We start from the raw sequence: 25,442 nt of genomic DNA, 5'->3' as shown, positions 1-25,442 counted from the left end.
GCCAATGAGGCACATCTGTCTACTGGAAAACTGATGCAATGTTGGCCTACACAGCCATAAAATAGACCAAAGGAAAGAAATAGCAGCCACCAGTTAGGGCTCTCCCTGTGTGTCAGCATCACCTGTACAGCACCTGAAGAGTAGGCCCAGGACCCTGGGACAAATAGTAAGGCTAAGGTTCAAAACGGAAGGTCCTCTCAGGCTGGATAGGCATCATCACACCTGTCTGGTCATGCCTAGCTCCACTCCTGTCCATACCAAAACAGCCAGAGTAAGAAATTCTTAGCCTAAAGATAGGAAGAGGGTCCAGGAAACGGAAAACCCAGGTGTTTCTGATTTGAGCGGGGCTGTCAAAAATGAGAGAAGTGGGAGAACACATAAAAAGGGAACAAAGAACTCTGACAACAGATGCCTTGAGAGTTGGTGTTTGCTATAGAAAAGGTACTTAGGGCAGTTCATGCAACATACATTTATAAATCACAGCATATCAAGAACCATGGCCCCTAAAAAGGGATGGTTTGCAAACCAGGACTGCCACATAAACTCTAACTTCACATCACTGGCCTTGTCCTATGCTCTGGATGCTTTGCATACATTCGCCTGTTCTCCAGACAGTCTGCACTCAGCAAGAGCTCTAAGAACATTTCAGACAAATGCACTATGAACAAATGAATGTGTATACACAGCTACACATACAGCCAGTCTCTCCCCTTATTGCACATGGCATATAAAACACATCCCCTGGCATCTTCTTGTCACCTTATACCCTTCGTTCCAGTATTGAACGAACCCATCCTGAGTACTCTGTGACTGAGGGGGACAAGTATTCTACTTCAGACGTGTACTCAGAGATTGCTTATGAATGCCAGAGATACAGGGAGATAACTGAGACCCCAGGTTTGTTATTGAAAGAGGGTTTCTCTACACAGTCCTGTCTGTACTGGAACTCACTATGAAGACCAGGCTGGCCTCAAACACACAGAGATCCACCAGCCTGGGATTAAAGGTAAACACTACCACACCCAGCAGGCTGAATTTTTCAGTGGGGAGTGTTTCATGCCTCATACTGCTTTAATTTCCAAAAACTGGCACAGGGCACACTTTCACCGTCTTCTGCTGCTCTCCTTACTGACCCTATCAGCCCCAAAGGCACCAGCTATGTTCCCAGCATATGAGTGTCACTGTGTTTACACCTGTTCTTTTGAGACAGGCAGACATTCATCCACTTGCCTCTTAATCACTGTGCTCTACACAGTGAGTCTCAAAAATTACACAGAACCTACTTCTCCCTAACAAACCCACTATCCTAATTACTGCCTTGTTTTCTTTGAAATAGGGTCTTATGTAATCCAGACTGAACTTGAACTCCTGATCCTCCTGCCTCCAAAACCTCCCAAGTACTGGGATTATAGGCATATGACACCACGTCCACATTCCTGATTAACTTTTGTGTTTGTGTGGGGGGCATAGATACATTTTGGTACATGTGGGCACATATGTGGATATATGTGCTCATGTGTGTTGGTGGAGGTAAGAGAACAACATTGAGCGTCTTCTTCCATTGTTCTCTAACTTATTTTCTGAAACAGGGTGTCTCATCAACTGGTTAGAGGAGCTGGCCAGCAAGCCCAAGGATTACCCTTTCTTCATTCCTAACCCTAGTGCTGGGATCATAGTTAGGTACATGCAGCCACACCTGGCTTTTTATGTGAGTGCTGGGAATCCCAATTCAGGTCCTCATCCTGGCATAGCAAGCGCTTTGCCAACTGAGCCATCTCCCCAGATCTATTCTATTTTGGGAGGAGGGGAAGGGCAAAATAAAACTTTCAAGCCTCTGAACTATAGTTTTGTTTTCTTTGTTTATTTTTTTAATCAACAAAAAAGAAAAACTGGCTTCCATTTACAATTGTTAAAGCAAGTGGTAAAGACTTGGGGGTCATTATGCATTCTTTTTTTTAATTAAAAACCTAATAACAAATTTTAGACAAATATAAATAAGGACACACACAAAGACACACAGACTAAAGACACGACACAATTTCAGTTACTTCAGGAGAATAAGAATCCCTCAGGTTATCCTGCTGGGATTACTTACCCATAAAGAGGTCCATCATTGCCGATAGCAGAAACCATGATTACATTGTTAGCTGTTAATTCCCACACCTACAAAATAGTCAAACATTTGGTTAATGAACGCTACTATCAACAAGTCACTGTCCCACAAACTGTGGAACTTCTCCAGGTGTGCCCAAGAAAGAAGCCCCCTCCTGAGACAGTGGTAGGCCCAATGGGACGGGCACACGGGACAAGGTCTTGGAGGATAACCCCATGAACCTGGGGATGGACATTCACAGCACATTGGTCCAGTGGCCAAGCTTAGGAAAACAGAGTGAAGGTTTAAAAGAAAGGCATCAAGGCATCAGGGAGGCAGCAATGCTCCTTAAAAACACCTGCTCCCAGGCCTCTAGCTCTCTGGGTTGTGACATGCAAGTTTCTGAAGTTCATGTCATTAACCACCTGTTTCACAAAAGCTGTCATTACCTTAGAAGGAATGACATACACCTCATGGTATAAAAGCACAGGCACAGTCACCCAACACACTGCTCTTGCATGGTGACTTGACCAACCTTGTCAACAAAGGGATGATCCATGAAGTCAGGCCCGCCGATGCTAAGGTTTAGAACGTCAATCTTCTTTAGGATGGCATAGTTGAAAGCGTCCAAAAACCAAGATGTGTAAGACACCTGGTTAAATGGAAACAGTCCTCTGAGAGCCTCAGCAGAAGTGTAAAGAGCTGTGACAGCTCTGGTTTCTAAGGACAAGCACATTCTTCAAAGCACGGACAAATCCCAAGTAAAAATGCTTTAGAATGTAAATATTTCACCCAAAAACTAAGTCCTCGAACTAGACCCACGGAAGAGGACTGTGCCATATGATGTGTCTCCCCTTGGGGCAACAGCAACTGTCTACCTTACAGCATGTGTCCTAGGACCAACCCGAGCCTCTAACTGCCCTTATAAAAGGACTGCTGTCACATTAAGCATTTTCTATAGTTTAAGGCATCTGTCTAATCTTTCATTACTAAAAAGACTGAAGGACAAACAAGAGCAACCACAGTCACTTCACAGTATCATGCCACCAGTTTTCAGATCCTCTACTTTCTTTATGTTAGGCAAATTTAACTGCTTTTCAAAACACTACTTCTGTTTTTTTGTTTGTTTTTTTACACACAAGCTAAGCCAGGCATAGTGGCTCACAACTGTAACCCAGGCACTCAAGAGGCTGCAGCAAGAAGAAGACTGCCATGAGTCTGAGGCCCAGACTAGTCTGGGGCTATAGAGTAAGACCCTGCCTCAAAGCAAAAACAAAAAGACCAACCAACACAAAACCAAGTTTTCAGTGGGAAGAGTATTTTGAAAGGTTTTTTTTTTTTTAAAAGTTAAACTGCATGCTAACATGCAAAAGAAATCCTAAGAAGCAACATAAGAAGTGAAGAACGCTCCCCACAAAAAGGTGGGGAGTGAGTTGAAAGCCACTGGAAGGAACAGGTGTCATCACTGTTCTTTTTGATGTGCTGGAGCTCAAAAATAAAATTAAAAAATGAGGTTTGCAGGGCTGGAGTGATGGCTCAGAGGTTAAGAGCACTGACTCCTCTTCCAGAGATCTTGAGTTCAATGCCCAACAACCACATGGGGGTTCTCAACCATCTATAATGAGATCTGGTGCCCTCTTCTGGCTTGCAGGCAAACATAATAATAAATCTTAAAAAAAAAAAAAAAAAAAGGACTGGAGAGCTGGTTCCACGTAGTGACCACTAGTGTCAACTGTAAATCTGAAGAATCTAGAAACAATGGAGTTGGGCCTCTGACTATGCCTGGGTGGGGGTTTTCTTGAGTGGATTAACTCACATGGGAAGACTCATTTTAATTGTGTGTCGGTCCACAGGACAAAGCATCCAGAAGAAAGAGCAGGAGTACTAGTTTGCATTCACTGCTCTTCTTCTTTGTGATTCTGGACCCTTGTGAGCAGCTGCCTCAAAGTTCCTGCCACCCAGATTCCTGACCATGATGAAGAAAACCTTAACTGTGAATTAGAATCAATTCTTTCACCATTAAGTTGCTTTTAACAGAGTATTTTGTCACAGCAACAGGAAAAACAATTAAGTGGGTCAAGAGCTTGCTAAACATGAATGAGTTTTATGCACACACAAGTCTGGATGTGGTAGTGCATGCTTGAAATCTCAGAACTGGGGAGGCAGATCCCTGGGGCTTTTTTTGCCACCCAGATTAGTCTAATGGGCAAGTCCCAGTTATCTGAACAAAGGCCTACATTAGATCCCATACCCTGATCGGGCCAGGCGTCCCTGCAACTCTCTAGAAAGTTAAGCCATCTACACTGTGACTTGACAGCTCTCAATTTATGGTACCAAGCTCTTTGCCTTGTAGGCTACACTGAACCCAATCACATGATATGAAACTTACTGCCAGCCTAATAATTTCTTTGCTCTTAGGTTGTGCCAATTATGGAAGCACTTTATTTTATTTTTCAAGACAGGGTTTCTCTGTGTAACAGCCCTAGCTGTCCTGGCACTAGCTTTGTAGACCAGGCTGACCTAGAACTCACAGAGATCCGCCTGCCTCTGCCTCACAGAGTGCTGGGATTAAAGGCAAGCTCCACTACCACCTAGCTAGAAGGCTGCTTTCTAAAGAGACTCCTCTGACCTCCCCTCACCCTTGGAAGCAACCTCCCCCCATTTCCTCATCTCTCTTAGTCTCACTCTTAACAGCACTGCTCTCTAGGCCTTATAAAGAAGCATCTCTTTCCTTCTAAAGTCTCATAATGCTTAGATCTCCTTATACTGTTCTGTATGTCTAATGCTCTCTCACCGTAAGGCCTTTTCTCCTAATGAATGGTACCTTATGAAGGGACTGTGTATCAGTCCCTTCCTGGACCAACTGCTGCTGCTTTTCTTTCTCTTATGGAATCTAGTACCAATGAGAGATCCTGTCTTAAGAAACAAGGAGAAGATGGGCGTGGTGACGCATGCCTTTAATCCCAGCACTCATGAAGCAGACACAGCAGAATCTCTATGAGTTCATGAGTTTGAGACCAGCCTGCCTGGTCTACATAATTAAGCTTCAGGTCAGCCTAGGAAAGAGAGTGAGACCCTGTCTCAAAAACAAAACAAAACAAACAAGGTGGCCATATGGTGTTCTGGCTAACAAATGGCCTCCACATACAAACGCACGTAAGTGAGTACCACAAATAAAAAGCACACACATACATAACAACCTCTTCCTTTCTGTTTTCAGATGAAATGAGCAAATGAAGCTGTAAACCTTACTTAGGTGCTGGGATACTGGGATACAGAGGTCAGTAACATAGTCCCCATTATCCAGCAGTGGGAAATAAATGGGGGCGGGGAGGCATAGGTATGTCATGAACATGCCACTAGTCCACCATGGAAGCCCTAGACACTAGTCCACCATGGAAGCCCTAGACAATAGTTCAGGGGGTTCAAGCAAGTCAGATTGTGAAAGACAAACAGATCATGGAACCACAATGGCCTTAGTCACCAGGACTGGGGAAGGACACACAGAAGACAGGACAGTGTGAAATGGTGAGGCACACATGACAATAAGGAAGGCTGTTACTGCAGTGTGTCATTTACAGTAGCTGTACAATGGTGCTTTGCGTCATACTTCAGCTCTGACCACTCACATATTTCAAGGCCTCCCAAACACCTACCTGGTTGTTAGTAAAGACCCTGAAGATGTGCAGCTCTGCATCTGGGGCAAATCCTTGACACTCCCTCATGCTGGCAATCACACCTGCGACAAATGTACCATGGCCCAGCCCTACAACCAAAAAAAAAAAAAAAAGAAGTCCCATGAGACAGCTGAAGAAGCTTGAGGTAACACTCAAAACCAATGGCCATACACTCCTGGTCTTGGAAATACATGAGCAGCCTCTGCTGTGGTCTGCCCCTCATACTCCTGACACCACTGTTCCTACTCTCCTTTGTGGGCAATTCCTCAGTTAACTTTCTCAACAGGTACCACCTTTTCTCCCAGCTTCTACTTCCCCACACCATCTGAGAGCATCAGCAAAGCTCCTTAGTACTTGGGCTTGTCTGTGCAATCACAGGCCAACTCATGAGTATTAGCCTCCAGACCAAGAGCTTCATCTGACTAGGACCTACCATCATCCAGGGTCCGCTCATTGGTCCAGTTGGTTCTCTCCTTCACATTCTTGAAGTGTGGATGCTTTTCACTGAGCCCAGTATCAAAAACAGCAACCCTGACATTAGCACCTTATTCCAAAATAAGAAAACAGCAAACAATCATATTGGGAGAAATAATCTTTCTTGATTTCTACCCATAAAACACCATTCCTTTAAGGGAGCCACAGAAACAGGAAATCAAGGCCCCTGGGATAGAACACAGCTCACAGTTAAGTTCACACACTAGTGAAGACAGAACTCTTCTGCTCTCCTCAGCAAAAGAAAGGGACTCTCATTGGTTCTGAGTTTCATCAAGGAAGGCACAGTCGTTCAGTTTCCCAAATCAAGTGGCCAGCTAGTGATTCCTCAATTACTCCACATGACCAAGTAAACAAGACTAATTGTCATGGAATTGTTCAAATCCAGGTGTCCATCTTTGAATGTTATTACCTTCCTTAAAAAAAAAAAAAAGCAGTTTTGCAGATATGATGTGGCACTGCAGCACATGATGGCAGATATGGGCTTCAAGTTCTGCCGTTTTGTGTATAGTGTCAACAGGAAAGAAATGTTCCAGTTCAATGTCCTGCATTCCATTCCCAGGTTCCACATAACAGGAGAGTAGAGATGCCTACAAGTCATCCACTGACCTTAACATGCTCACCACGGCACACACCCACCCACACATGTACACATGCTCTCATGTATGTGCCCACACACACTCATGTTTACACTCAGGCACACACATACTCATGTTTACACTCAGGCATACACACACGTGTGCATTCCTATATATACATACACATGTACTTGTGTTTAAGTACTTAAAAATTTTTACATGTAAAAACAGAAGTCACAGAAACAGATGCTGGGCTTAAGAGGCAAATATGGATACAGTTAACTGTACCTAGCATGGTAAGAAGGATAGATAGATGTATATGGTGGCAGAGCTGTGGTGGGGCAAGCTAGCAGACGGCCTCCCTGGATGCTGACTGTCCAAGTCCCGGGTCCACAGTACACACCTGTGTATCCCATCTGCCACAGCACATCTGCCTGTAATGTTTGGGCAACCTGTCGAGGAATGGCTCTCAGCAATCGCCGACTTGAATGTCTTCCTGTTGCATGCCAGAATCCAGAGCCCAGGGAGAGACTGGCTCTTCTCAGGGGTCGTGATGACTGCCACTTCTGGCTCCACCGAGTTTCATTACATGGCACAATGGGGTCAGCTAGAGTCAAGGAAGAGTATGATCAGAGACCAAGAAGACAAATGCACACACTGTGCTCTAAGGCAAGGACACCCTGAAATCATGTTCCAGGACTTTCCTCAAGGCAATCACAACTATGAGATAGTATTTGGTTGCTATATTATACCCAAATGACTCTTAGAATTTTGAAACCAAAGGAAGGCAGAGAAAGACTTACAGTAACTTTTACTGAAGCCCTGCTGGGGGTCATGGTAATATACGCCTGTAACTCCAGCACTAGCAAGGCTGAAACAGGAGGATTGCAAGTTTAAAGCTACCTAGGCTATACTACAAAACCCTGTCTCACGTAAATAAGCCTTTTGTGACACTAAAAGACTAAAGATAAAAATCATTCTCACCAGTGACCTGCCTTCAAGAGGTCAGAAGAAAGGGAAATGATCCAAGAGCTGGCCACTGGAGGATTAGCAACTTTTACAGTGCTGCACTCTGGACAGGAAAAAGCTGCCTTACCTCACTGAACATACCTCAGGCCAGACTTTAGCAGACTTTAAGTCTGAAACTCAGTAATTTTTTTTTTTTTACCTTTTCCAATTTCCCCTTTCAAAAACCAAAAGAAACAGGAGGGTGAGTGGAGAGTCTGAAGCAACAGAATACTCTGGACCTATTTTGTGTACTTTTGCTAAGATCTGTCAAATTGTACACTTAGATAATGAATTTTAAGACCTGAAAAATGTAGCTGGAGTTTCTCTTGTCCCACCAGGTCCTGCCACCCCTTTAGCCCAAATAGGCACATGGGCTATATTACTTATAAAACTGTTGACTGATAGCTAGAGCTTCTTATTGGCTAGCTCTATCTTAATTATTAACCCGTAACTACTAATCTATCTATTTCTACATGGCCTTATCTTACCAGAAAACGCCTGGTGCATCCTATCTTCCCGGTCTCTACATGGTGTCTCCTTGAGGTCCCTCTCTGCCTACCTTTCCCATAATTCTCTTTGTCTCTTAGTCCTGCCTATCTTCCTGCCTCTTTTGGCCAAGCAGTGTTTTATTCATCAACCAATAAGAGAAACATATATACAGAAGGACATCCCCTATCAGAAAAATTCCTTCATTAAAAAAAATAAAGTTTTCATTTTACCTTTCAAAGTCTATATTACAATGAAAAACAAATCATATTTTAAAAACCTTAATTTCATTTATTAGTGTGTGTGACTTTTAAGTCAATTCTCCCCTTCGACCCTTACATGGGTTGCAGGAATTAAACACAGATTGTCAGACTTACATGGCAAGCACTGTTACCCACTGAGCTACCTTGCTATCCCTCAAATCAATTTTAAGAACAAACCTGTACTATTTCTACAGTACTAGTTCTAAAGCAAATGACTCTCATTGTTCTCAAGGTTTCCAGGGCACACCATGAAAGTATGGGACATCATAGAAAAAAAGAGGCTGTCAACCCCAAGAAGAAACTGTCTAAAATGACAGTCCAATTCAAATCTATCTGCACTGAGTTTCCTAGTCTCATCTGTAAGTTGATAGCAGGGACAATCCCAGAGATATGAGTAAGAACATTTAGATGATGGAAGCAGTCTGCTTTGCTTGACCTTAAACAGAACAGAGCACTCCAAATAAAATAAAGTAGTCATGTGAATAACCACTGAAACAAATAGGGATCATTAGCTTGGAGAGAAGAAACTGACTTAAAAAAAAAAAGCAAGACATCTGAAAATAAGAGAGAGATGATATCTTAGTTAGGGGTTACTATTGATGAAATATCATAACCAAAGCAACTTGGGAAAGAAAGGGTTTATTTCAGCTTACTCTTCAAGTAATAATCCATCACCAAGGGGAGTCAGGGCAGGAACTCAAATAGGGCAGAAACCTGGAGGCAGGAACTGATGCAGAGGCCAGGGAGGTGTGCTACTTCCTGGCTTGACCCCTATGGCTTGCTCAGCCTGCTTTCTTATAGAACCCAGGTCTAGCACCCCACAGATGGCACCCCTATCTACAATGGGCTGGGTCCTCCCACATCAATCACTAATTAAAACACCATACAGGCTTGCTTATAGTTTGATCTCATGGAGGCATTTTCTTAATAGAGGTTCCTTCTTCTCAACTGACTTTAGCTTGTGTCAAGCTGACATAAAACTAGGCAGCACAGTGGACATCTTCACTTCATTAACACCTCATATGGAAAAGATGTTAGCTTTGTCTTGGGACAACCCAATGGGATCCAAAACAAGACATATTCCAGCCCAACATCAACATCAAGCAAAACCTGGGTTCAACTGCTATCACATGCTGCTAAGCACTACATTCGGGCACTATTTCACTTCAATCTCTGAGAACCAGTGAAGTGAATGGTCAGTACCTCTCTATGTTAGGAAAGAAAAATGAAGCTTACAGTGGAAAGGAACTTCCTGCTCAAGATTATAGCTAGCCACAATACATTACAGACACTACAGAAAGGAAGCCCATGAGGATGGCCTAGGCTTCATGGCTAGAATCAGGAGGTAATTCTAAGTCTCAAAAGGCATTCTAGAGTTCTCAAAGATGAAATGAACCAAAATGAACAGGAAGTCGAAAAAAATGAGTGTACAAACCTGACTACTTATATCAAGTTTGATCTGGTTTTCCTGAGTTGTTTGGGCACTGCAGCTCTTTAAGGAGAAAAGATACGAAACATCTGGAATAATGGGTCAGGCCCTTAAGAAATCAGACCCAAAGTCTGCACCAGGGAGAATGAAAAGTTCTTTATCTTGCCTGATAAAACAAACAAAAGGGCTGGGGTTGTAGTGCAGTTGGTAGAATACCTGCCCAGCACACAAAAGGCTCCAAGTTTTGTTCTAACACCACCTAAAACTGGGTGTGATGCTGAGGGCCTCCTGTTATAAAGCGCTTGGGGGATCTTGGCGAATTCCATTGTAGGCAAGGGACAAATATATCAGGCAGGCAGAGCTTAAGTGAGAAGTTTATTAGAAAGGGAAGGTGGGGGAGTTGCTGAGAGAAAAAAGGTAGAGACACAGAAGACACAGAAAGAACAAAAGAGGAAGACAGGAAAAGTCCTGGCTGCCCCAGGGAAACAGAAGTGAGTGGGGTTTTTCTTTTAAAGGCTCCTTTTCATCTATGTGTAGACTACATAGTGATGTAGCGGCCACGGAACCGTGGGCTGAGCAAGGTACTGCTTGAGTGCATTCTGCCAGGTAATTGGGACAGGTCAGCATAACGCCTGATCCCTTACACCTATAATCCCCACACTTCAAAGGTGGAAACAAAGGGATCATAAATTCAAGGTCATGCTGGACTACACAGTAAGTTCTAGATTAGCCCTGGGTATATAACAATCTTTCTCAAAAAAGACAAAAAGGAATGAAGGAAGGGAAAAGAAATGACAGCAAATTACTAAAGTTAGCAGTGTGATAACCTGGTTTGATGAAGGGAAAAAATATTTTCCATGGTGGCACCAGGTTCTCTACATTACAGAAAGCACTACATTAAGTTTGTAGTTTGTACCTGGGGATGGACTCTACCTTTAAAAGTCCAACTGTAGCAAAACTAGGCCCAAGAAAATGAAAGCCAAACTCCATGGGCTCACACCCACAGTACCCACAGATTACAAGGGTGTGCCACAACACTTACCTCTGGTCCTAGTCAGGCAGCTCAGAGGGAAACAAAACAAAGCCCAGGAAAAAATGTAAATCCTATGCTCAAAGGAACAAAATTTAAGTACAGAGGAGACACAAAGACAAGGTCTACACAAGGGTGTGGTGGCATTTGTGAAGCTGAAGCAAGAAAACTGTCTCAGTTCCAGCCTGGCTATGGAACAAGACTGATGTTGGGTTTTGTTGTTTTGGTTTGGTTTTTGAAAACAAGGTTTTTCTATGTAGTCTTGGCTGTGTTGGAACTCACTCTGTTGACCAGGCTGCCCTCAAACTCACAGAAATCCACCTGTCTCTGCCTCCTGAGTACTGGGATTAAAGGTGTGTGCCACCACCATTGGGTATTTAATAAAAATTAAAAAAAGCCAAGACTTTCCAATCAACATACAAAGGGCTGGTAGACTCAAAGTTAGGAAGAGTCCCAGGTGAACACAGCCAGAAACCAGCTCCCACAGAGATGCATGGCATCACCATGCTCTACTACAGACCCTCAGTGTTCCTCCAAAGACAGCATGAAGCTACTTTTCTCAAAAAAATGCGGTCCACTGGGCATGGTGGTGCATGCCTGCAATCACAGCACTTTGGAGGTGGAGGCATGAACACATGGAAGGTCAGGAGTTCAAGGCCAGCCTTAACTTCATAGTAAATTTGAAGCCTGAGCTACAGGAAACCCTCTCAGAAAACAAAACAAAGAAATTGCCTGTCAAGACAACGTTCTCCACTGGAGAACTGTGAAAAAGAACACAGGTGTCTCCAAATCACCCTTAGCGACTCTGTGGTGAAAGCCAAGCAGTGACGTGGCCTGTGCTCACCATACTCACATTCAGCAAACTTTAAGGAACGAAAGACTTTGCGCTGAGGTGTCACCCGCTTGATGTTTGGATGATCTTCAAGTGTGAGCAGCCCAGCCTTCTGCTTCTCTTTTATCTGAATCACCTCAAAATCACTAGGGTAGTCACTGGATGGGTTGTTCCGAGGTATAATTCTCCAGTTGTCTACTTCACTGCTTTTCAGAGCACTTGAAATAAATGAGTTTCTAGCTTTGGCTGTGAAGTATCCGTTGAAAGCCACAATATATTCTGAAATCAATGGCCACAGTAAAAATAAGTACTTACATACATAACAGAGTATACCTAATCTGAATATCCGTTGTCAAAAGAACAATGTACCTCAGCCCACAGCAAAATAAGAGCAAGCAGAAAGAGAAGTATAAAATGCCATAGGTGGCGCATGCCTTTAATCCCAGCACTCGGGAGGCTGAGACAGGCTGATCTCTCACTTTATAGACCAGGCTGAGTTTGAGGCCAGCCTGGTCTATAAAGTGAGTTCTAGGACAACCACCAGGGCTACATAGAAAAACCCAGTCTCAAAAAACAAAAACAAAAAAAGCTGTAGGCAGGGGTTAAGCAGAGTCCTGGGTAAAGCTGACTTATGCAAATCTTAAGCACACACTTTAAACCCAGACACCTGTGTATTTTTTTTTTAATGTAAATATGTGTCTGATGAAATGGCTCAGTAGTTAAGCTCTTGCAGAGGATCTGGCTTCAGTTTCCACTACCCAACCACCTATAAGTCTAGCTCCAGGAGATCCAATACCTCTAGCCTCCATAGGCACCTGCTCACATGTGCATATATCCACACACAAAAAAAATCAAAATACATCTTAAGAAATATAAACCACAGGGGTTGGAGAGATGGCTCAGGGGTTAAGAGTGCTTACTGCTCTTGGAGAGAACTCTGGGTTCAGTTCCCAGGACCCACACAGTGGCTCACAACCATCTGTAATTACAGTTACACAAGATCCAAAACCCTCTTCTGGCTTCCACAAATGCCAAGCACTCATGTGGTCCACAGACATTATATGCAGACAAAACATTCATACACATAAAACATTTGTAAACTGAAATAAACAAATATCCCCCAACCCCCCTTATGTACAGAAATTTGACTACAGTAAAGAAATGTAATTTTGCAACAGGGACAGGTATTCGGAGACTGCAGGGCTGTTTGTTCTACAGAAGGTGAAGACAAAGACCAGATGGAGTCACATATTTCCTACTCAGCCCTTCTGCCTGGAGCTTGACTTACATCAGCACCCTCCCAGCTACAATGGTACAGTCAGTTCTACTCCATGGGGAAAACCCCTTAAGCAAAAGTTAATGCCTACATGGACACTCATTCGATTTGAAATTTACAAAGAAGTGGAACAGAAGCTAATATTTGTATTAAGTTTGAAACCAGTAAGATGGGAGGGCCCAACACTGAAGACAGCTCATTACCATATTCCACCACAGTTGAGGAGAATTCCACCTTCAAAGTCAGGTGGGAACAGCTAGGGCATGAGGCCTTTCCAAAAGCTTTCTTCCCCAGCCTATCACCCAGATGCTTCTTTCCACAGAGCAGAACCACCAGCAGAAGAAGCCAGATGTTGATGAGCTTCATGGTCCTAAGTGAGTATGGTCATAAAATTGCATAAATTCAAATCGCACTAGGTTCTTCCTTGATCAGAAGTGAATTTCTGTTTTGGCTAAAAGCTGCAACCTTATTGATCAGCCATCCTACAGACTTGTCCAATGTAAAGAAAACCTCAGTCCCATGGTCACCCACAGCTTGGCCCAAAAAGAGGCTTTCATTTCTTTCTCCGCTTCTTCTCCATCTTGGACAGGGGCTTCTCTCATTAGGGCAGAGTCGACTGAGTCCTAGACTCCATTTGTACCACAGACCCAAATCTAGCAGGGACGCCCAAGAAACCACTCTGAGGGCCAATCTGAAACAAAACAGCACACAGAGACATCAGAAACATCCCAACCAAGCCAGGTGAGACAGTTACAACTGCAATTTAAGTGGAACGGTCAGATATAAGACAGACAATTGGGAATACAATGCCAAGTCCCCACTCCTTTGTTTGGATTTACTTATGCCTCACGGCTTTCCTGGAAACATTTCAAGACAGTTCTCCAAGAAGTAAAGGGAAAATAAGTGAGGAGAGTGAAGAGACTAAGGACAACAGCTAACAAGAGGAGCAAGAAGCAAGCTAGCCTCCACCCCTACGGCTAGGAAAGAAAAGCGTTCTTCACGTCCCACCCTCCACTTCTGCCTTAGACTGTGTTTCCTGACATGTGAAGCTCTCCACAGTCCAGGGCGTGCTGCCAATCAGCCAAAAGCATAGTCCACTGTAAATTATACCTAAGTACAAACTATTTCCTAGCCAAGTCATTTTAATAAATTCTTTAAGAGACACGGCTTAAATGTACTCATGTTTTAAAATACTTTCTGCCAATTTTATGAAAAGGGCACAGATATTTTCTGCAACTGTTAAATTTATTTTACTTGAAGTGTCAAGCTTAAATTAAACCGGTTTAATCTATTATAAAATCATATTAGCTCTTCACAGAAAGTGGAATAGAGAACAGTTTGTGAGGCAAGCTATTGCTAAAGAAAAGTTATTTGAGTATAAAATTTCTCTTGGGCTCAGATCTCTCTCAAAATATCTGAATTACAGGAGGAACAGCTGTTCTTCACAACACTGGCAGTGAAGGCCGAGCTGCCACAGGGAAGCTGGCAAATGCAGCTCACCACCTTATCTGTGGGGAATAATGCAGCCAGGGGAGGGAGGCACAGAAGAAGTCAGGTCCTCGTACTGTTACAAAAGAAGAAAAACAAACAAACAAAAACAAAAGCCAACAAAGAATGAGCCACCCTCAACCAAGATGAGTCAGTTAAACTCAATTCTTTCGGCAGAAACTGGTACTTTAGAGTAATAAAGAGGTTTTGGTTTCAGCAACTGCCTGTTTGTACTTCTAAAACAGGAAAGGGATGAAACAATACTGAGGAACTAGGACTTAAACAGCTGCTTAAACTTTACCAATAGGACCTTTACTGAACCACCCAACAGTCTGCAAAACCAGTCAGTCTAGATCCTACACCAGAGATTGGGGCTGCTAGGATGTACTCACAGGAGAAACAACTATGGTTATCTCAACAGAAGGACAGTGAGAATATCAACCACAAGAGCAAAAAAGTAAAACAAAGATCCCAGTAAAAAAAAAAAAAAAAAAAAGAGGTTAGCTAAGCTACTTTACACATTCTGCAGAAGGCAGAGGCCCAATGAGAGCTATCAGGGAACAAACAGAGTCTCAGAAAACAGCCCCTAAAGACCACTGGTCAAAGACTATACATACAGCTAATCACTGAAGTAATGTAATAGTTCTACAGCTGTATTAAGTGTGCACTTTACAAAAGGGGATGGAGAGTTTCTCAGTGGTTAGAACACTGGCTGCTCTTCCAGAAGATATGGGTTCGATTCCCAATACCCACATGGCAGTTAACAACCATCTGTCACTCCAGTTCCAGGGGATCCAAGGCCCTCTTGGGGCCTCCCTAGGCATTGCATATACACTGTGCACAGACACATGTGAAGGCAAAGCACCTATACATATAAAAAATTTTAAATAAAAAAATCGTAACAATAATCTCTTAAACCCTCTGCATCAAGAGAAAGAATCTACAAGCTAGTGTAGAGATATATAACATGAATGTTAGTGAGCAATACTTGTGAGAGCATTGTAGGCCTTACTTGAGTAAATCACTTTATCACCATCCTTGATAAATCAATTTATATTACGATATATTTTGTGCAGATGAGATAGTTGATGTCTACAAATTAAGACAGGGGTCTGATTCTAAAACAAAGAAATGGAAAGGAATGAAATGAAGTTTTTCAAAAGAAAATAACCAGTTAGGCACAGGCACGCGTGCGCGCACACACACACACACACACACACACACACACACACACACACACACACATCACAGGGTACTCTGGCTTTATTACTCACTATGCCATGCCATTTTATAGAATGCTTACCCAGTAAGGTACTGCCAGGTGCTGGAGTTGGGTTTGGGGAGAGGGAGGGAGGAAGAGGGAGAGGGAGACAAAGAGGGAGAGGCAGAGAGAAAAAGAGAAAGAGGGGAGAAATAGAGAGGGAAGGGAGAGAGACAGCACCTGTTCATAAGCCAGGGACACAATGCTGTATGTGTGTGGAAGCAAAGGAGGCCAACCACAAACCAAGCACCAGGCCAAAGGCAGGAAAGTAAGGTGTCAGAGTAGAGGTCACCTGAGAGACAGAGTCCCTTTAGGAGTGACAAGAGGAAGGTTTTAGTTGTACAGAAGTAGAGGTGGGAAGAGCTGTACACAAGGCACTATGAAGGGAGAAGTGGTGCATCTGAGGCCAAGGAGAACACAGAATATGCACAAGGACCAAGAGGGCAGGCATCCTGTCTGAGGAGGAAGGAGGATGGGGCAGGACATTCCAGAATGCAGGCATCAGCAGCCAAGGGGAGTGAGCATACTGAGCCAGAGAACAGGCTGCTGACAGAGCTCTGTACTGTACAGGCAGGAGAATCACTGAACAAACCATGGCAGAAACCTCTGACCTCACAGAGCTTATCTCCCAGCATGGGGATGCAGATAAGAAATAAGCAAATGCAGCTTACCTGATAGTAAGTGCTGTGCTTGGAAAGCAGAGAAAGGAAGGGAACAGGGCAGCTAAGAGGACTGCACTGTCAGCGTGAGTGTCACAAAGGCCTCACAGAACAGACTCTTAGGTGGGCACCCAAAGGAAGTAGTTTGGAGAGAGAAGAAAAGCAAAGAGGCCAGTATGGCTGAGCAGAATGCAGGAAGGGGATGGAGGGACGATGAGAGAACTGGGGACAGACCAGGGACAGCCCTGAACATCAGAGGGGACCTCAGTTCTTATTCTGAAAGGGAGGGAAAGACACAGCTGACCACTCGGCCTTCTAGGAGAAACGAATACAGGGGACAGAGGACTCAGTGGAAGATTATGGGCACAAATAACCCACAGAGAGAAGATGCTGACCTGGACCTTAGGGATAAGAAGGTAGTCAACAAACTCTCATGATGACCAGATGTGGGAGAAGGCAGGGGAGGAATCCAAGTCACAAGGGTAACTTTTGCCTCTGAGACGAAGACTAAATGTGAAACTGGCTCAGGGTAGCACCTAGGTGGGAAATAAGTTGTGAACACCTTTGTTTAGGATGCTCATTAACATTGGTAGAGGCTATCCAAATACTAGGCCACCCAGTACCTCTTCTTTGAGGAAGATGACAGGGGACAAGAAAAACCAAAAGAAAGCCAAAATCAGACTTCTGTAAGGACAGTCTGGCCACTGGATGAGTTCACTGGTTTAGTGATGGACAGGGAGATGGCTGAGCAGATAAGGCCGCTTGCTGCCAAGCCTGACTGAGTTCCACCCCTGGAAGCAATTCCCACATATGTCTGCTCTGATTTCCACTAGTACCCATCCACACACACACAAAATAAAGAAATGGTTTTCGCCGGGCGTTGGTGGCGCACGCCTTTAATCCCAGCACTCGGGAGGCAGAGGCAGGCGTATCTCTGTGAGTTCGAGGCCAGCCTGGTCTACAGAGTGAGTTCCAGGATAGCCTCCAAAGCCACAGAGAAACCTTGTCTCAAAAAAACTAAAAATAAAAAAAAGAAGTGGTTTCCCCCTCTTTTTTTGGGGGGGGTTGATACAGGGTTTCTCTGTATTGCTTGGGAGCCTGTCCTGGCACTCTCTCTGCAGACCAGGCTGGCCTCAAACTCACAAAGATGCACCTGCCTCTGCTTCCCAAGTGCTCGGATTAAAAGTGTGTGTCACCAACGCCCAGCTTAAAGAAGCTTTTTAAAATATTACTGATCTCTTTCAGAAAAAGTCCACACTAAATGAACAAGTGACCCTGGTCTGACTGCACTCCACCAAACCCCATCTACTCCAGGAACTTCTCCACACCCACCAGTGCTGGAAGGAAATAAGGAAGCTGCTTCAGGTACAAAAGTCTCCTGGGATAAATGAGCAAGCTGGAAATGACAGAAAACGAAAACAGCTCTGCTGTGCAGACCTAGGTAACCTGCTTATTGTCCTCAAAGGTGAAAAGTCCAGGCTTCTAGAAGACATGACTGTGACTGGCATGTGGTGGAAAATTACAGAGACTGCGATTTCTACAGGTTCCCAATCTTGAAAGAAAGCTCAAATCATTTATTTTCCTTTATGGCTTCTAATTCACGACTCAACTGTTAGAAACTAGTGCATGGGGTCTGGGTGCAGGAAGCCAACCATTTACCAGTAACCCCCGTGCTCTTGGACCTGTGTGTTTAGAGAGACCCTAACCCACAGACATGTTCAGTGAGGCTTTTAAAGAACAGATTGCACTTTGAGAGCTGTCACACACCTACTCACCTGTATCAACAACCTACGGTGTCCAAGCTACAACCCCAAGTCAGTAAACATGAGCCATAAAACATGCCCACCAGCTAGGGGCAAGCAAGAGCACCATAACAGACATTAGTTAGACAGGTGTGTGTATATAGGCTCACACACGGTGAGAAAGAAAGCCACTAACTTGTCCTTCACTTTCTGAGTTAGTATGTTGAGGACAAGGAAGCCACAGACACCCAGTTAGAGCTGGAGTCAAGTAGGTAAGAAGTGAGAGAAGGCCACCAAAAATTAAACTGAATGAGCCATTCATTATTGAGCTGAAATTGGAATGCTGGCATGAACTCGAGGGTTTTAGATGTACTCACAGAGATAAAGAAATAAACAACTACACATTTACCAAGAGGACATAGTGGTAGTGCTATGTGTTGTACCCCCAAGAAGGAAGCCCACCTTGTGCCCAGATGGCTGAGTACCATTCTCCAGACAAAGAAGTCAGGATCCTTGAAGAGACAGCTCAAGGGAGGGTGGAATTAAATGGGTTGACTGTGAAACTCCTTGTGCCAGACAGTGAAGAAGTACTCACTCAGAGAATGGGGATATGTCACCAGAGCGAGGGTGGAGGGGCTCTGCTGAGCAAAATCTGGGACAATCTGATCTTAACAATATATAGGAGCAACAGATCATAACCCCTTGAAAATTCAAAATGGGAAGAGTCTACAACGCAAATAAAGTGGAAACTTAAGGAAAACTCTGCTATTTACATAGTTTCAAATGTCACCCACTAAAATACATATTTACAAAGGGGAAATGTGACGTCACCACATTATGCAAGGCAACCAGCCTCGGACAAAGGAACCCAGCTCACCCCCTCCCTCAGCAGAGACACTGAGAAGAACTCTGCATGTTTCTGCAGTTCCTTTCAAAGCTTAGCAGCAATCAAATCACGAGAAGGCACCAGATGAACCTCAAGGGCCATTTCATGAAGCAACACTCATCAGTTTACAGTGACATCCAGAACATGACAATAGACAGCTCTGACTAAAATGAAAAGGGGAGGAGAGCTGACCATGGGGATATACCGAGGGCTGAGAATCTACTAAGGTTCTAGCCCCTAGCCCCCTAAATCTAAAAAATGCAAACCCTTTACATAAAATAGCACAGCACTTCCACCCATACACTTTAATGTATACCAGATTACTTACAATGTACTAAAATGTAAGTGCTAAATGCTTCTGCCACATCTTTACACACTCAGTAAGGACATGTCCTAAATGTTTTGGTTTTTTTTAAAGACTTCTTTTATCTTGTATATGAATGTTTTATGTGCATGTAAATATGTATCATGAGCATGCAATGCCCACGAAGGCCAGAAGAGGGCATGGGATCCACTGGGGCTGTGTTACAGTGGTTTGTAAGCTGCCTCAGGAGATGAGAACAGAATTCAGGATCCAGGGCTCCTAACCACTAACCATGTCTCCAACACTCCATATAACTTCAATCAGCAATTGGCTGAATATGTGAATGTGGGATTGGGATACTGGGGGGAGGGGGCTCTATCTCCCACTCTACAGAGCTGATAATGTTTTCTGAAAGGCTTCAGTCAAAAACATTCTGCTCAAATTAGCTTTAATCCCTTTACCACTTACATTGAAAAAGCCAAACCAAACAAACAACAACAAAAAAACCAAGTAACTTTCTTTCTGGAAAAAAAGCTGAAGCACCTATAACTCATACTTAATAATTCAACAATCCCAATAAGTATTCTTATGTTATTAATAGTTTTTTAATATCAAAACCATTTTTAATATGCACTAAAACCTTTAAAATTATACAGGAAAGACTCCTGATCAGAAATAATTCCTGACCAGGAATAAACACTTAACACTTAATGAGCATTTCATGGTGGCAACTGAGATTCAAATTTACTGTCTTGTAATAACTCATATAACCCTCATGGCATCCTGTTGTTACCTCCACTTTTGGGTGAGAAAACTGATTCCTAAAGGAGGAATGCCCTTGCCCCTACACCCTGTCATTGAGTAGGAAAGGTGTTGAGGAACCCCAGTGTCTGGTTTACATTCTTCAGAGGGAAGGATTTAAAAATGCCCCCTAGGAATTCAGACCAACATGGATGAATCCGAAGCACACTATTTACATGCAAGGATTTGTGGTGTAAGATGAGGAAAATTTAGAGACCATCTAAGCATACAATAATAGATGGGGAAATGATTATAGTCTGCTTGTACTATAGAACACCCTGCAGCAATTTTTCAAACTGTGTCTTGAGCCAGGCTGAATCATGGTCCCCCACAGATGTTCACATCCTAACCCCCCAGAATCTGTGGATATGACTTATATGGACAATGACTCAGAAGAATATGACCACTCTAAGTTGGGAAAGGCATCCTCCATCCTTCATCTTCTAGTCACTATAAGGTCTTTTATCCAGCCAGGTGGTTGGTTCAGAGGTGGGATGATAAAAGCCAGAATTTGTTGTTGCTGTTGTTGTTAGAAAGAAATCAAGGAGCCAAGGAATATAGGTGGCTTCTATAAACAGAAAGACCCAGTGGGACGTTAGACCTATAGGATGGTAACAGGAAATGAGTGTCAGTTTGTGCTAGTACCAGGAAGAGAAGAATATGCCAATGAAGTCAGTTCATGTACAGAATGGTCTAAGCTTGGCCCCACCTCCACCCCATTTTTGGAGACAGAGTCTCTCTACATAACCCTGGCTGTCCTGGAACTCACTCTGTAGACCTCAAACTCAGAGATCCACCTGTCTCTACCTCCCAAGTGCCAGGAAACTGACTTTTAAAATGCATCATCAGGTTGGAGAGATGGCTCAGCGATCAAGAGCACTTGCTATTCTTGCAGAAGATATAGGTTAGAGTTCCAGCACCCACACAATGATTCACAATCAACCCTAAGTCCCAATTCATGGGATCTATCACTCTCTTCTTACCTCTGTGGACACCAAGCAAGCACATGGTGCACATACATACATTTAGGCAAAATAAAAGTAATCTAAAATTTAATACATCTAAGTTCACAGGAAAAACAAACCAATCCAAACATAGCTAACAAAATGGTAACAATGCTCCTACCTCCAGCAGAATGACTTATCCTTTTTCCACTTTATTAAATTTTCTTCAGTGTAGAAAGAGCTTTTATTATTTGTATAATTAGCTACATAATTATTTTAATAAACCCTTTAAAATAATTTTCAAAAAGGAGGTTGTATTTTCTGGTAAAATAGCAATAGAAGATTTCAACTATGTGCCAGGCATGATCTGTGCAAGTTTGAGACCAGACTGGTCTATACAGTGAGTTCTAGGACAGTCTGAGCTACAGTGTAAGACCTTGTTTCAAAAAAAAAAAAAAAAAAAAGACAACAACAACAAAAAACCATGTCAGACTTACTTATTTTGATACAGAGTAATCTTAAGCCATTTCTCTCCAAAAAGCTGTTCCCACAAATCTGTCTACCATGACCTTCCCAGCTAAGGGAGACTCTGTAGTGCCTCACTGCTCCTTCCAGAAACTTCAGAGTCATGCTGCTTAGCTTACTTGCAGGATCTCTTGAGGCTGCCCCTGAATCCAACAAGTGCTGATCAGACTTAATTCCCAGTCATCCCCGTAGAAGGCCTATTTTCTATAAAAGGCATACTGTAAAGACGGTCCTTCCACCCATGGCTTACCATGAGGGTGACTACACCACTCACACACGAACTCAAGATGAGCCTAGCAACAAATACTAAACAGAGAAGACACCTGCATATCAAGAACAGATGCAGTGGGGTGCTGTGTAAGAGGGAGGAGAGCAAGCAGAAAGCAGCAGCTAATGCCCCTTTCAGCTCTAAAATTCTTCTACTTACAATGTGCACTGTAGCAGAACATCATCGAGATCACACTTCTTGCTGTAATTTAAATATATATGAAGCTATTTGCTTGAATATAATTTTAGAATGTAATTCAGGTGAGAGGAAATGACCCATATTACAGTCATCTAATTATGCCACCATGCTCTGCCTCTTAATAAACTAGTTAACTTAAATAACTCGGGTAAAGTCTAACTGTTTAAACCATGAAAGGGTACTATTCAATTTAATTAAAAGTTGGCTGGAAAACGATCTCTTTTGTAACTTAATTGCATACTTGGCTGTATTCCCACTGTTTAACAGGCTAACAATTAAGCAGTGTCAGAAGATACTCTCTTAAAATAAAGGTGCATATGGGGGACTCAATGAGCTATCAGTCAGTGTTGTGTGAACAGAACAGAAGAGCCAAGGCATTTACTGCCTGTCCCTTCAGAGTTTGCTCTTGGCTCTTAGCAGTCTCTCCTAGTCCCTAGACATCTAACAGGAATCAGGCAATGTTATCTGAAATTCATTCCTTAAGGAAAACAAACAAACCACTGTCAAGATTAATAGAGCCTAAGACTGGAGCAATGACTCAATGGTTAAGAGCACTTGCTACTCTTCCAGAGGACCCAAGTTCTACTCCCAGTTATCCACATGCTCACAACTGTCTATAATGCCAGTTCCAAGGGATGTGATGCCCTCTTCTGGTCTCCTCAGGTAAGTGGTACACATACAGGCAAAACTCTCATATACATTAAATAAAAACAAAAATGATTAATAGGGTTAGTCAGATGGTCCCATAAAGGCATGTGCTATCCTGGTCTGATGACCTGAGTTTGATTCCTGGTAATAAAGATGAGAAAAGAGAACCAACTCCACAGTGGTCCTCTGACTTCCATGTGTGCTGTGGCACAATATGCACCTATACATACACATCATATATACATGGACTTGTGAAACATATCAAAACAGACTGTGCCACTGGGAAAGAGAAAGCAGCTCATCTGTCACCTCTTTAACCTGCCTCTGTCTGTCTTAAACTCTGCCACCTCCCAAAACACCAAGTGGAAGTCTGTACTCCTGACCATTTCAGATCACTGGCTCTGATCCCATTTATACCACCCCTGAAAAGCTACAATGATTAGCAATCAAGAGTTGCTAATGGGGGCTGGAGAGATGGCTCAGCAGTTAAGAGTAGCTGCTCTTCCAGCACACCTGGGTTCAATTCCCGGCACCCACATGGCAGCTCATGAAGGTCTATAACTCCAGTTCCAGGGGATCCAACACCCTCACACAGACATACGTGCAGGCAAAACAATAATGTACATAATTTTTTTTTAAAAATCATTAAAAAGAGTTGCTAATAATGCATAACTTCCTACCCAGAAGAAACCACTAAAAACGTTCTTTGGAGGACCTGAGGAGATGATCCAGGGGGAACAAGGATTTGAATTCAGATCCCAAAATTCACAAAAAAAGTTGAGCAAGCCAGTGCACATCCATAATCCCAGCATTGGGAGGTAGACACAGAGCCGTCCCCAGGGTGCACTGACTCTTTAGTCTAGCTCAACTGGTAAGCTCCAGAGTCCCTGACTCAAAGAGAGGGGGTGTACCTGAGACACCTATAGGGCTCTGGCCTCCATGTACCACCCACACACACACACCCACACACACACACCCACACCCACCCACACACACACACACACACACACACACACACACACACACACACACACTCTTCCCCTTCGGAGAAGGATCGTCTATTGTCAGGCAAGGATATGATGGCAAGAAACTGACTAGAAAACACCCTCCTTCATTCCTAGGTGGGGATATGCAGGGTGTTTGAGGGCTGCAGGAGTCCTAACGGGTAAGAGTGCAGCTCAGGTGGGCCACCTCCCAAAAAACAGCGCTGTGGCCAAACGTGTCACATACTGGAAGATAAAACTTTCTTGGCAAAAGGTGTTTCACGAAAATGGGGATGGGAGAATGTGGGCTGTTACGCACTGGGAAATCATTAAGCCATAAAAAGGATCCCGGGGCAAGACGACTTCCGGAAACAAGGCACCAAGAAACTAGACACAAAAGGCCACACTCGACTCCTCACTGACTATTCCCAAAAGGCAAATCTGAGGAGTCGCTGATAAGCCGACTGGATACCGATACTGACCACAAACGGGTACCAGGAGTCTTGGGAGAGGTTCTCAAAGGGGGCTGAGGTGCTGACGACAGCGTAGCTCAGTATGCTGACGCAAAGTCACTGAGCAGTAACACTTAAAAGAAGTTTCATAAAAATTAAGCTCTTACATTTAAAAAATAACGTTAAGGCAGATGTAGTGGTGCACGTTTTTAATTCCAGCACCAGAGGTGGAGAGAGGATCATGAGCTCGTAGCCAGTTTGACCTATAACTACACTTTGTCCCAAATATTAAGGGTTTTCTTTTTTCCTACGTAAAAACTAGTCTAGCAGATTTTAATGGAAGGAATTGCTTTTCCCTCCGTCCGGCTTTTCTTTCGCTTCCCTAATTTAGAGGCTGGCACCCAGAATCAAATCTTCAAGTGTTCCTTCTGTCACCTCAAAGCGCCACTCGAAAAAAAAAAAAAAAGTACAGTAAATGCAAATAAGAGTCTTAATGGGCACGGACCTGCAGGCCGGTTGCCCGGGGCTCGCGGCCGCAGGGCCCTGCAGAGGAGGGCGGCGCGTGCGCGGCGCGCAGGCGCAGGCCAGGCCGCCGCTCCGCCTGCTCCGGGAGAATTTCTGGTGAAGTAACAGCGGTCGCCGGCGGCCCCCACGCGGGGAACGAGCGGCCGAGCCTAGGGCGCAGCCAGCTCTCGCCCGCGGCCGGCTGACGTACCTGCGTCCGCCTCAGGCTCGAGGTCGGCAGGCCCGGGGAAACGGCGCCTCCGCCGAGAACACGCCTTGACTCTCCATTCGGGGGATGTTTACTCGCAAGTCTCGCGAGACCACGCCGCTAAAGGGACAGGAGCGGCGGCCTCGCGTACCCCGCGCGCCCGCGACCTGACGTCCCGGCACCAGAGGCCAGAGGAAGTCCAGAGATCTCGCGACATTTGCGACCCTGTGCCAAGGGCGGGGCTAGCTGCGGGGGACACCGGATCTTGTAGTTCGCCGGGCTTCCTAGCCCGGAGGGTAGGGAAAGGAATACGCACCTTTGCACAGCCGAGGGTAACGACTGCTACGTCGTTTTTGCTAAACTACCTCCTAGCCCCAGCTTCTGATGGCCAGAGTCTATGCATCCTGC

The 25,442-nt window shown here is 44.0% G+C and overlaps 1 protein-coding gene across 4 annotated transcripts in view; it reads right to left on the bottom strand.

Annotated features, from left to right (window-relative positions):
• Window positions 1-25,199, bottom strand: part of Mbtps1 (membrane bound transcription factor peptidase, site 1) — a 54,788-nt gene extending 29,589 nt beyond the window's left edge. The window contains exons 1-8 of one of the 4 annotated variants that reach the window (XM_013115646.3): window positions 25,038-25,199; window positions 13,367-13,854; window positions 11,909-12,166; window positions 7,243-7,446; window positions 6,203-6,313; window positions 5,749-5,858; window positions 2,628-2,744; window positions 2,096-2,163 (exon numbers count right to left, since the gene is read on the bottom strand). In XM_013115646.3, the coding sequence (XP_012971100.1) occupies window positions 2,096-2,163; window positions 2,628-2,744; window positions 5,749-5,858; window positions 6,203-6,313; window positions 7,243-7,446; window positions 11,909-12,166; window positions 13,367-13,529 (1,031 nt within the window). In that variant the 5' untranslated portion in view covers window positions 13,530-13,854; window positions 25,038-25,199. Of the gene's footprint in view, window positions 1-2,095; window positions 2,164-2,627; window positions 2,745-5,748; window positions 5,859-6,202; window positions 6,314-7,242; window positions 7,447-11,908; window positions 12,167-13,366; window positions 13,855-24,827; window positions 24,972-25,037 lie in introns of those variants that run through there. The other 3 variants (XM_013115647.3, XM_040736100.1, XM_040736101.1) reach the window with 3 other exon arrangements.
• Window positions 25,200-25,442: the final 243 nt, after the last annotated feature.

Source organism: Mesocricetus auratus, unplaced genomic scaffold (genome assembly GCF_017639785.1).
Source record: "Mesocricetus auratus isolate SY011 unplaced genomic scaffold, BCM_Maur_2.0 Super-Scaffold_6723, whole genome shotgun sequence".
Classification (NCBI taxonomy): domain Eukaryota; kingdom Metazoa; phylum Chordata; class Mammalia; order Rodentia; family Cricetidae; genus Mesocricetus; species Mesocricetus auratus.
This window is presented reverse-complemented; position numbering and strand designations above follow the sequence as displayed.